General features: G+C 47.7%; 1 protein-coding gene across 1 annotated transcript; it reads right to left on the bottom strand.

Annotated features, from left to right (window-relative positions):
* Positions 1 to 4,758: 4,758 nt before the first annotated feature.
* On the bottom strand, positions 4,759 to 10,815 carry LOC146713651 (uncharacterized). Its single transcript, XM_085438827.1, has 3 exons — positions 10,751 to 10,815; positions 10,509 to 10,610; positions 4,759 to 5,186 (listed from the first exon to the last, which is right to left on the bottom strand). Exons 2-3 carry the CDS (start codon positions 10,597 to 10,599, stop codon positions 4,759 to 4,761), a joined length of 519 nt encoding a protein of 172 aa, XP_085294953.1. The 5' UTR covers positions 10,600 to 10,610; positions 10,751 to 10,815.
* Positions 10,816 to 10,823: the final 8 nt, after the last annotated feature.

Here is a 10,823-nt window from a genome sequence, read left to right on the forward strand (position 1 = left end):
TGTCTCCGTTTGAGGCGTCGCTGGGGTACCAGCCGCCTCTACTCACCATCACTGAAGGCGAGCTGGCATCATATGAGACGCTGCAGGCGAGCGTGGCGCGCCACCCGGGCGGCTCTGTTGAGGACGGCGGAACAGAATAAGAGGCTGGCTGATCGTCGCCGCACCCCTGCCCCTGCCTATCGTGTTGGGCAGCAAGTGTGGCTCTCTTCCAGGTATGTTCCTTTGCGGACTGAATCCAGGAAGTTGGCCCCGCGTTTCATTGGGCCCTTTTCGATCCAGGCTGTTCTGAACCCAGTGACTGTTCGCTTGGCCCTTCCTCGTGCCATGAGGATTCATAATGTGTTTCATGTTTCCCAGGTGAAACCGGTCCGGACCAGCCCTTTGTGCCCGCCCTCCGGGCCCCCGCCACCCGCCCGGATTATCGACCGCGTCCCGGCGTATTCCATCACCCGCATTATGGATGCCCGGCGCCGCGGTAGGGGCTTTCAGTTCTTGGTGGATTGGGCCGGGTATGGTCCGGAGGAGCGTTCCTGGGTGCCGCGGTCTGCGATTCTCGATGACGCCATGGTGAGAGAGTTCCGCCGCCAGCACCCTGACAAGTTTGGTCGGTCGCCGGGAGGCTCCCGTTAATGGGGGGGTACTGTCACGGTTAGGTGTCCTCACCGATTACCTTGCCACTTTTTGGGGGTGTTTGTGTGTACTGCGTCGTGTTCTCCTCTCCATCTTGTGCATGTGTTTTGCTGCGGAGACATGTACCTCCGGAAGCCGTGGCACGGCACGGCAGCTGACCGGAGGGGAGGGTCCGGAGCTGGAAGCGTCGCACCTGTACGTAATTACTTCGCCGGCTACAACTGATCTGAAGCAGCCCTATTTAACGGTGCAGTCGAGTCACAACCAACGCTGGAACGTTGAACTAAACCGGGTAGCGTAATCGTGGCTAGTATACTCAGCTTGTGAAAGAGAGAACGGTTGAGTTACAGTGCGTGTGTTTTTCTCATCTGCCCCCAGGATACAGAGATCGGAGGAGGAGCCGGCACAAGGAGCGGTTTTGGATTATTACAGCACTGTCACTGAGGGGAGAAGTCATAGGAGCGGTTTTGGATTATTATTGCACTGCTCTTTCTGGATTACAGACTCGAACTATTGACTCACCTTTTCACTGTGAATAAATTCACTGTCACTCTGCAAGAAGTCTCGCACCTGAGTCCTTTACTTCCATTTCACCATGACAAAAAATCTGTTAAATGTTCTGGTATTTTTACATTTACAGCTCTTACAAGAAAATCACAGACTTACGTGTTCTCTACAATTCTGATAAAACATAAATCCCCACGGGAACACAGAGATACAGATGAATACAGTCATGACGATTCTTCCCTGGCCTACAAAGACAATCCACAGTTACAAACACAGTACAAACATAATTCAGTGTTAATGATGTAAATGAGCACATTTTAAAGACAATAAGTGGAATTAGGTAATAACCAGTATTATTCTGAGAGGTGAACACCAGACTTTATTTACATGTTTCATTTAATTTATCTCCACTTAGGAGGAGGTGGATTGTCTGGCTGAGTGGTGCGACACAAACAACCTGCTGCTTAACACCGAGAAGACCAAGGAGCTCATCGTGGACTACAGGAGGAATGCTGACCCACATCCACCCATCCACATTAAGGGGACGGCTGTGGAGCGTGTGAGCAGCTTCAAGTTCCTGGGAGTCCACATCTCCGAGGATCTCACCTGGACGACCAACTGCTCCAAGCTGGTCAAGAAGGCTCACCAGCGCCTCTTCTTCTTGAGGACTCTGAGGAAGAACCACCTGTCCTCAGACATCCTGGTGAACTTCTATCACTGCACCATCGAGAGCATCCTGACCAACTGTATAACAGTCTGGTACGGGAACTGCTCTGCCTCGGACCGGAAGGCGTTGCAGAGGGTCGTGAAAACTGCCCAGCGCATCGCCGGAGCACCACTTCCTGCCATAAAAGACATCTACAGGAAGCGGTGTCTGAAAAGGACTGGGAAAATCATCAAAGACCCCAGTCACCCATCACATGGACTCTTCACCCTCCTGCCCTCTGGGAGGCGCCACAGGAGCCTCCGGACTAAGACCACCAGGTACCGGAACAGCTTCTTCCCCACAGCTGTCAGACTCCTGAACTCTGCCTCCTGACATCTGACCCACGTTAAACTCATGGACTGAACATACACACACCCACAATGGACAACTGTACCCTCAAACACACAATAATAACATGGAGTGAACCACCACTCACAACCACTAGCACTTTATATAGCCTCTGTAGAAACTATCTACACCCTCACTTATCTTAACTGCACTACTGTATAGCTCTGTGTAAATAATCATTCTGTACATTCAATAATCTTTAATCCTACAACTGTTTACAACTTGCATAGTTCCCATTTCTGTATAGCTGTATATCTCAGATTTCTGTAAAGTTATTTATTTCATATTCTGTATAGTTTTTCATATTTATATCCTGTTCATAGCCTGTACATAGCTTGTACTCACTACAGCCTGTACATACTTATAGTTATAGAATATTCACAACATACTTCATACCGTGTACATTATAACATACCATAATAGACCCATTTCTGTAATATACTTACATATCTATACTATTGCTAATATATATTGTAATATACCTATATCACTAAAGCACTTCTGGATGGATGCAAACTGCATTTCGTTGCCCTGTACCTGTGCATGTGCAATGACAATAAAGTTGAATTCTATTCTATTCTATTCTATTCTATTCTATTCTATTCTATTCTATTCTTACAGTCTGGTGACCTCCAGGTTACATCAGGCCTTTTGCCCCAGGAAAGACTCGAGGCCCCAAAACCCAGAACTGGATAAAACTGATATTTGACATTTTGAATCAGAACCTCAGTATGTTTACCTGAAAGAGCTGCAGGTTTATGGGAGGATTTTACTTTGTTGTTTTCCAGATTTTCAAAGATGATCTAAGATGAAAACTGTTTGTATTGTTAGCCTGATGTTTCATTACCTCCCTACCATTACCAGTGTTGGGAAGGTTACTCCGAACCATAGTAAAGGGACATCTGGCTAATGCGTCGGGTTCTGTGTCGGCTCGTAGCCAAAAACTAGCTTTACTTTGTTGTCTGGGTCAACTTTGCTAGCGAGAGACAGAGAGAGGCGTTGAAAGGCTGCTCCAACGGAACTTATTGTGTCGGAGGAAAACACAAACACAGTGTACAGTCGAGTCTTAATAGCTTACTTACAACTGGGCTCATCAGGCACTCTTCTTGGCTGCAGTGGTTATTATTATATTTACATGCTTCCAGCTCCCGTTTCTGCTCGATGACAACTCGTACTTTCCTACATTCTTTAGGGCTATGCCTGTAGCATTCTGCCTATTAGCTTAGCACAACAACAACAACAACAAAAAAGCGCAGAGAGAGAGCGTCACCCTGTAACCATGGCAACCGTAACGCTGCCGCCTGGAACAACAGAACATAGCTGTCAAACAAAACTCAAACAGTCCTGACCCGCCACAATATGAAACAGGAAAGTACCGCCGTGTAATCCATTTATTTCAACAAAGTAACTGTATTCTAAATACCACCTTTTTAAATGATAACTGTAACGGAATACAGTTACTCATATTTTGTATTTTAAATACGTAACGGCGGTACATGTATTCCATTACTACCCAACATTGACCATTACCTTTCATTAAGCCAACACTACACAGACTCAGTTTCACTTCTATAGAACGAGCCTAGTCTTGGACTCCTTTTAGTCTGAGACTGAACGAAATCCATTTCTAGAAAACTGCGTTTTCTGTTCTGGTAAATTAACTCAGTTCTCAGATTTGGCCCATATCTCCTGACTGTACTGTGTATAAGCAATACAATGAAAGAATGATTTCGTAAACTGTAAAGATTTACGTCTGGTCTCGTCGTTCAGATTTGGTGGTTGGAGACTTCCAGGTTGCTGAGTTGTTTCATTCTTCTCAGGCTTTGATTCTAAAATAAAGTAAAATAAAATATTGTTTAATAAATTGTTGAAATTGATGTAATGTAGCAGTGAATTAAGCTGCTCTCGGCTCTGTACACAGTTTTATTGCTACCAAGTGGAAACTGAACACTGAAACAAAACTGAAACATGAAACTAACAATGAAGAACCCAAAAACAAACAAACTGTTGTGATGAGAGAAACAGTTTGTAGCTCTTCAGTGTTGGTTTCATCACATGTCCTGATGAAGCTGCTCAGTAACAGTGTCACTGAGGTTGGACACTGTGGATTTCTGTGGTCGACTCAGACTCTGAGGCCTCCTTCAGGGATGTTACCTGGACCAGCAGCTCCATGAAGAATTAGCCTCACGTGTGTGTAAGCCACAAAGACTCTTGTGTTAAAAAGTCCAACTTAAAGCAGAAATGATCATGTTTACAGTCTTCTACATGAACCAGTGTTGGTCTCCATGGATAGTTTTACCATCATATCATCTCTGTGTAGACTTCCTATATGTCTGTTACTGTACTCAGCACTAATTAGCAGGTGTGTGTCTGTGTGATGCAGTTTATGGATGTAATTTTCTAACTACACAGTTTTTCTGGTCATTTTTGTCTGGAATCGGAAACTTCATCAATCAAACAGGATATTTATAAATACACAGTTTTTTGAAGGGGGAAACTATCTTAAGATAGCTTTTTTTCTTTTTCTCTCTTCAAAAAATCAAATGTTAGGTTTACAAAAACCAATCTCACGATCCAACCTTGATCCACTTTAACAGCTCACAGTGATCACATGTGTATAAATCAATCGTCTGACCAGATACGGTGACTCTGCAGCTGTTGTAGCCGCGGCCATAACCTGTGTCCACCTCACACAGGTACAGACCCGAGTCCTCAGTCCTGAGTCTGGACAGCTGGAGTCTGATTCGTCCTTCTCTGAGGGCGTCTTTGTCACTCTGGACTCGTCCTGAAAACTCTTCATCCTGAACCTCTGATAACTCGACACCACCATGAAGATAATACAGAGTTGAGTATGTTTGATCAGTATTCAGGTAACAGGAGATCTTCAGTGTTGGGATGGACGTGTCTGGTTTGGTGGTGAACGTCCACTCCAGTGTGATGTTGTGGTTCTCCTCTGCCTGATAGGAGCTCTGTGTCACATCCACTACAAATGATCCTGTTGAGGAGACAGAGAGGAGCAGACACACTCAAAACTTTAGACAACATCAGACAGTAAAACACAGGAATAAACAAAGCATAATTTCTGTTATAATCCAAAGAGCTTCAAGGCCCCCACAACACAGCCTGCTATATTCATTCATTCACAACTCCACAATCTGGTCCTGGTAGTTCTGGTTCATCCTAAAGATACTAGATGTTTCCAACAATCATGATGTAAAGAATCACATCACAAAATACTTCATAGAGTGCACTATACAGGTCATCGGATGTTCAAGATGGGCTTTACATCTTCCAACAACTGCTCACACTGTCAAGGCAATACACCAGACAATTACATCCACGCTCTTTGGTTCTGTCCACCAGTGCAAAAGTTTTGGCGCGAGATATGTGAAGACTTATCAAAATGTCTGAAATGTAACATTCCAACCTCCCCCTTAGTGTGTTTGTTGGGCAGCTTAGATAATGTCACTTCAGAAAAGAATATAGCCCATATGATCTTCACTGCCCTATGCATAGCCAAGAAAACAGTCCTCATGAACTGGAAAAATAAAAATAATCTTAATTCTAACCAATATAGAAATTATCTATTAGATTACATTAGTCTTGACACAGCCTCTGCCACCACATCAGATCAATTGCTCTGGGCCCCTTTTATCAGCTCCATCACCTAGTGGGGGTGGGGGGTCATAGTTTGGTCCCGCCTTCACTGTTGTGATTGGTGAGGGGGTAGGGACAGGCTTAGGGCGTCGGGGGGTTCCCCGGAGGCATCTTCCTTGGGGGGCTCAACCCGGGGTAGCGGTCACGTCCGGTTGAGGGCTCTGTTGGCTCTCAGGTGACTGTTTCCTCGCGGCTGCGTGCAGCGGGGCTAGGGGAGGGTCTGTGCTGACGGACGTGGGTTACTGACCTGGCAACCTGGCTGCCCCTGGGTGGGTCCGGGATGGGCGTGAGGTTCTGGGGGTGCTCCGTCTCTGGGCGGGGGCCCGGGCCGGGCCTCGGGGGCTCGGGTCCTGGTTGGTGTGTTGCCGGGGTTGTGGGCGGGTGGGTGCATGGGGGCCCGGCCCTGGAGCAGGGTGCCGCCGGTGCATCGAGCCGCCTGGGGGGCTCTTCAACTGGTGGGGGGGATGGTCACATCTGGCAGGAGCTTTCTTCTCTCAGGAACTCTCTGCAGGAGGGGGAGATACAGGAGAGGTGGAGGAAGATCTCAGCCTGGGCGTTTACCGTCTTATGTAGTCTGGAAGATGTGTGGTTGGTGGGGTGGGTGCAGTTTTCTCTGTGGTGGGGTTGGGTGGACTGTCCAGGGCTCTGTGGAGCCGGGGGGCGCTACTGCACTGGGCCCCGGTCTGATGGGCCTGGGCCCCCCTTCCCTGGCGGGTCGCGGAGGGTGGGAGTGCCTACTGGGGTCAGCGGGGGAGCTGGCCCCAGGGAGGGGTTACCTGCCCCTCCCTTCCTTCCCTCCCCATCTCCAGCTGCCTCCCTCTTCCCGCTCCTCCACAACCACCCACACATGCAGGGCCTTGGAGTGGGGGTATGTCACCAGGGTGCAGAGGAGGCTACCCCCCCCCCCCCTGTCCCCTTCTGGCTGCCTCTGCCTCAATTTTATCCCACATCTTAGACATTCACATTATTCACACTCTCATTACACATACATATAGGATCTTGGGGGTGGGCACAATCACGGAGTCCAAATCACCATCAGGGTGTATACCTCACCCCTGACGTCGTTGCCCACCTCTCAATTTTAAATACACTTAGTCATTGAGGGTTAGCAGGAGGGACTATGCGCTTACCTGCTGCTCCTTGGCAGGTAGCTCCATGCCCTCCTGGGTTTTAATTGCACCTTAGAACACATATGCATCAACACTACAATGAGCGGGTGGAGGGAGGTTTGGAGTCTTCTCCCACCCCCATTCTCTGCGGCCTGCTGGAGCGGGAGGGCTAGTAGGAGGAGTTGGCCGTCCGACTGCGGTCTGGGGTGTGGGGCCTCCCTGCTGCTGCGGAGTCGGGGTGGTCTGCCTCTCCCCACCGCAGGGAAAAGGGTAACACCACCTGGGTCTGGGTGCAATTCCCCCCTCCAGGGGCAAGGGTACCTAGACCCGGATTGTAGAGTACGCTTGGGGAGTGTGATTGTGTGTACAGCGTCTCTTTATGTCTGTCTCCACGTTGGTTGAGTGTGGAGTGAGTGCATATGAGAGCATGAGGGTGGGAATGGATGTTTGTGTCTGTGTGTGCCTGTATGTCTGTGTCTATATGTCAGGTTGGGTATCAGACGCCACCTCTCTGGGGACACCTCAGGCCCTCCAAGGTTTGGAGGCCTATCTCCACCCACCACCACTTCCCCTGCCGGTGGCGGACTCCCTCAGGTGTCGGTGTGTTGGTGGTTCTTTGTGTCTGGGGGTGGGCGTCCGGGTACACACCGGCTCACTCCTTGGCGGCCGCTTGTCGGGGCCTGGGGCCTGGGGCTCGCTCGGGCCCCCTTTGGAGGTGGGGTGCCCCCGGCCTCTCGGCCTAGGGCTCGGTCACTCAGGCGCAGCTGGGGGCCGGCGGAGCTCACGGGCGCGTCACTGCAACCCCCCCTGGCTTCTGCTCCGCGGCTGCTGAGTGAGCCCTCATCTGGGACTCTCCTCAGCTCTTACTGGAACAGTGGCGCGGCTGCCCCTCTGTTGGTCTTCCATGGTCTTTTGTGTTCTGGGGGCCTCTGGATGTCTGGAGTTTTGATCTCCTCCATACCCGCTTCACACCCTGGAGGACGGGGCTGAGGCCCCCCCACACTCCCTGGCAGATCATTACATGGAGAAACCTTTGGAATGCAAGCATGCTGATCCACACAGGTATGCACACATGGGTATTCACAGACGCGGACTAAAGCTTTCTTGGCTGCTGCCTCAAAGCACACTGTGCGCTGTCTATCTTGCGTGCTGCACAATATTGTTTATTACTTAGTAAATACTGATATCTATGACTAGCTAGTTTATTGTGATGGTGCTTTGTTTTCTCTATTATTATGTTGCTCTTTGTTGTTTGCTGTCTCCTCTGTTTGTTTGTTTGTTTGTTTGTTTTTTTTTTCTCCATACAGGTGACCCAGGAGTTTTTTTTTTTTTTGTCTCTCTTCCCCCCCCTTCTCACCGTCTCTTCTCCCCTTTGGTTTTCTTTCTTTCTCTCCCCCTCTCTCTCTCATTCATTCCCCCTGTCCTATTTATTAAAAAAAAAAAAAAAAAAAAAAAAAAAAAAAAAAAATGACAAAGGATGAACTGAAGCTCTGCCATCACGTAATGTCGCATACTGCTGTTTCTGATGTCATAAAAAAAAAAAAAAAAAAAAAAAAAAAAGAAAATCTTTATATATAACTCCTCATCCTAATTCCTTTTTCAAAATGTCCAGTCTAGATCTACGCTGCGAAACATAAACAACCCCCACAAACCTCTAAAACCCAGAAACAACTACTATCTGTATCACATTCTGTGTTTAACCTGTTGATTTGAAATTGTGGTGAAGTTGCCATGTTGGGTTATACTCAGCTCTTTATGCAATAAAAACTGTCCTTATACTCTGCAAATCCCTCAGCTGTATAAGTCCCCAAATCATGCTGCATGATTCTGGCTTCAACATATCACGCTTGGGAGTTTGGCAATTGTTACACTGCTGAGAAAAGGAAAAGAGTGATGTAGAGGTGAGGGCAGGTTGGAGAAGGGGCGTGAGACGGACGTCAGAAATCAAAGGGACCCTGCTGCCATGTCTGGTTGCAGCAGTGGCTGCGCAGTGAGAAGAGAAAAGGAGGGAGGGAGAGAGAGAGGGGGAGGACAGAGCCGTGTCTTTCTGGCTGCGGTGCTCTGTGCAGTCGGGTCTAGGTCCCCGACTGACAGCCCAAGATTGATGGATAGAGCTTTGTATTGCACATAACATCAATTCTGTCCTGCTTTCTCTTTCATTTGGAATCTCACTCCCTCATCACTCCTCCCTTCCCCTGTCTTTTTCTCTCCTGCTCCCCTCTCTTCCCCCTCCCTCTCCTCCTCCCTCCCGCTGCTGCTCCAGGTCCGTCGCCGGTCCCTCTCTTCCGTATTAGTTTCCATGAGGCATCCTTAATGCTGACAGAGAGCGCACCGTGAGGCAGCAAGAAAGCGGGGTGAGAGGATTGCTATCTTTGTGACAGCTTCTCTGCTTGGAAGGCTGCGTGTGAGCCGGGGAACTGGACTGGACTGTGGTGTTTCGTGGAGGAGGTGGGAGAAGAGGTGGAGGAGCACGAGGGAGAACTGTGGGGCAAGCTGGACAGATGGAGGACGGCACGCAGCACCTGGGACACTGCATGGTTGACATGAAGGAGCTGAGTGCGAGTCCTGAAGGACTGAGCGCTGCTGGTCACGTGCTTAAGAAATAGCAAAGACTTGACTGAGAGATGCTGGTCCATCTGCTGTTCGCTGAAGGGTCATTTCTGATGAAGGGTGGCTGCCAAGAAGCAATTCTTAAGGAAGGAAAACAGGGAGAAAAGGCTGAGGTTTGCCAAATTACACGAGAATTGGACTGAAAATCAGTGGCAACAGGTCTTGCACGGAGAGATGGATGGATCCGACTTTGGTTCAAAGTACTGGCAGTATTTTTGATGGAGATCAGAGAGAGGTAAAACAGTGAGCAAAACATGGTGGAGGCTCACATGGTTTGGCCCTGCATTTCACCTAGTGGTCTTGGAGATCTTGTCAAGGTTGATGGAAGTATACGAACACAGAAAAGACTTATCTTGATCAGATTTTGATCCATTAAGAAATACTATCAAGAAAGGGGCTGGCTGGCAATGGCTTCATTTTTCAGCATGGCAATGATCCCAAACACACTACAAACCCCTTAAAAAGGGATATCTGGATATAAAAACACACAAGGGAACATGATCATTCACGGATCAGAGCCTGGATCCTAACAATGTGGGATCATCTTGACAGAGAACAGAACAAAAGGCAGCCAACATCCAAAGAAGAGTTCTGAATGTCCTTCAAGAAGCCTGGAGAACGATTCGTGAAGACTACTGTACTTATAGAGATTACAATAAAGCTGCTTAAGAGAGTTCAGGCTGTATTAAAGAACAGAGGCGATCATGCTGAATACTGACTTTCAAGCTTTTATATACACTGTATAGACTTTTAATGCGTGTAAAAAAAAAAAAGAAAAAAAAAAAAAAAAAAAAAAAAGAATCACATTTTCTCGACTCATTTGTTTACACAAAACAACAAAAAGTAAACAGTACAAAATATAAATAATCATAAGTCATATACCCTGATCTGTGTCTGCTCTGAGCATAGATGAGTTTAAATGCTCAGCAGTTTCTGCTCACCTCTGCAGAGGACGAGTGTTAGAAGCAGCACAGCAGCAGAGAAGGCCGAGGGTCTGTGTGTGAAGATCACACTGATCTTCTGAAGAGCCATCACTCATTACTCTGAAAATCAACAAGCAAAACAAGCTTCCTGTTGCTCTCTGCATCTCACAGCAAGCAGCCCAGCAGACTAATATAACATCATGTGTTTTATTCTAAATGTTAATGTTTCTAATTCTTAAACAACATTAAAGAAATCTTACCTCAAATAAATATTTTAGTCAGCACTGGAAGTAAGTGCTGCATTCTTAAAAAACTTTCAATTACAAACAAACA

The sequence above is a fragment of the Copadichromis virginalis genome, linkage group LG3 (assembly GCF_057382275.1).
Source record: "Copadichromis virginalis isolate Kocher_CV1m ecotype Utaka linkage group LG3, C_Virginalis_male_GT1.1, whole genome shotgun sequence".
NCBI lineage: Eukaryota > Metazoa > Chordata > Actinopteri > Cichliformes > Cichlidae > Copadichromis > Copadichromis virginalis.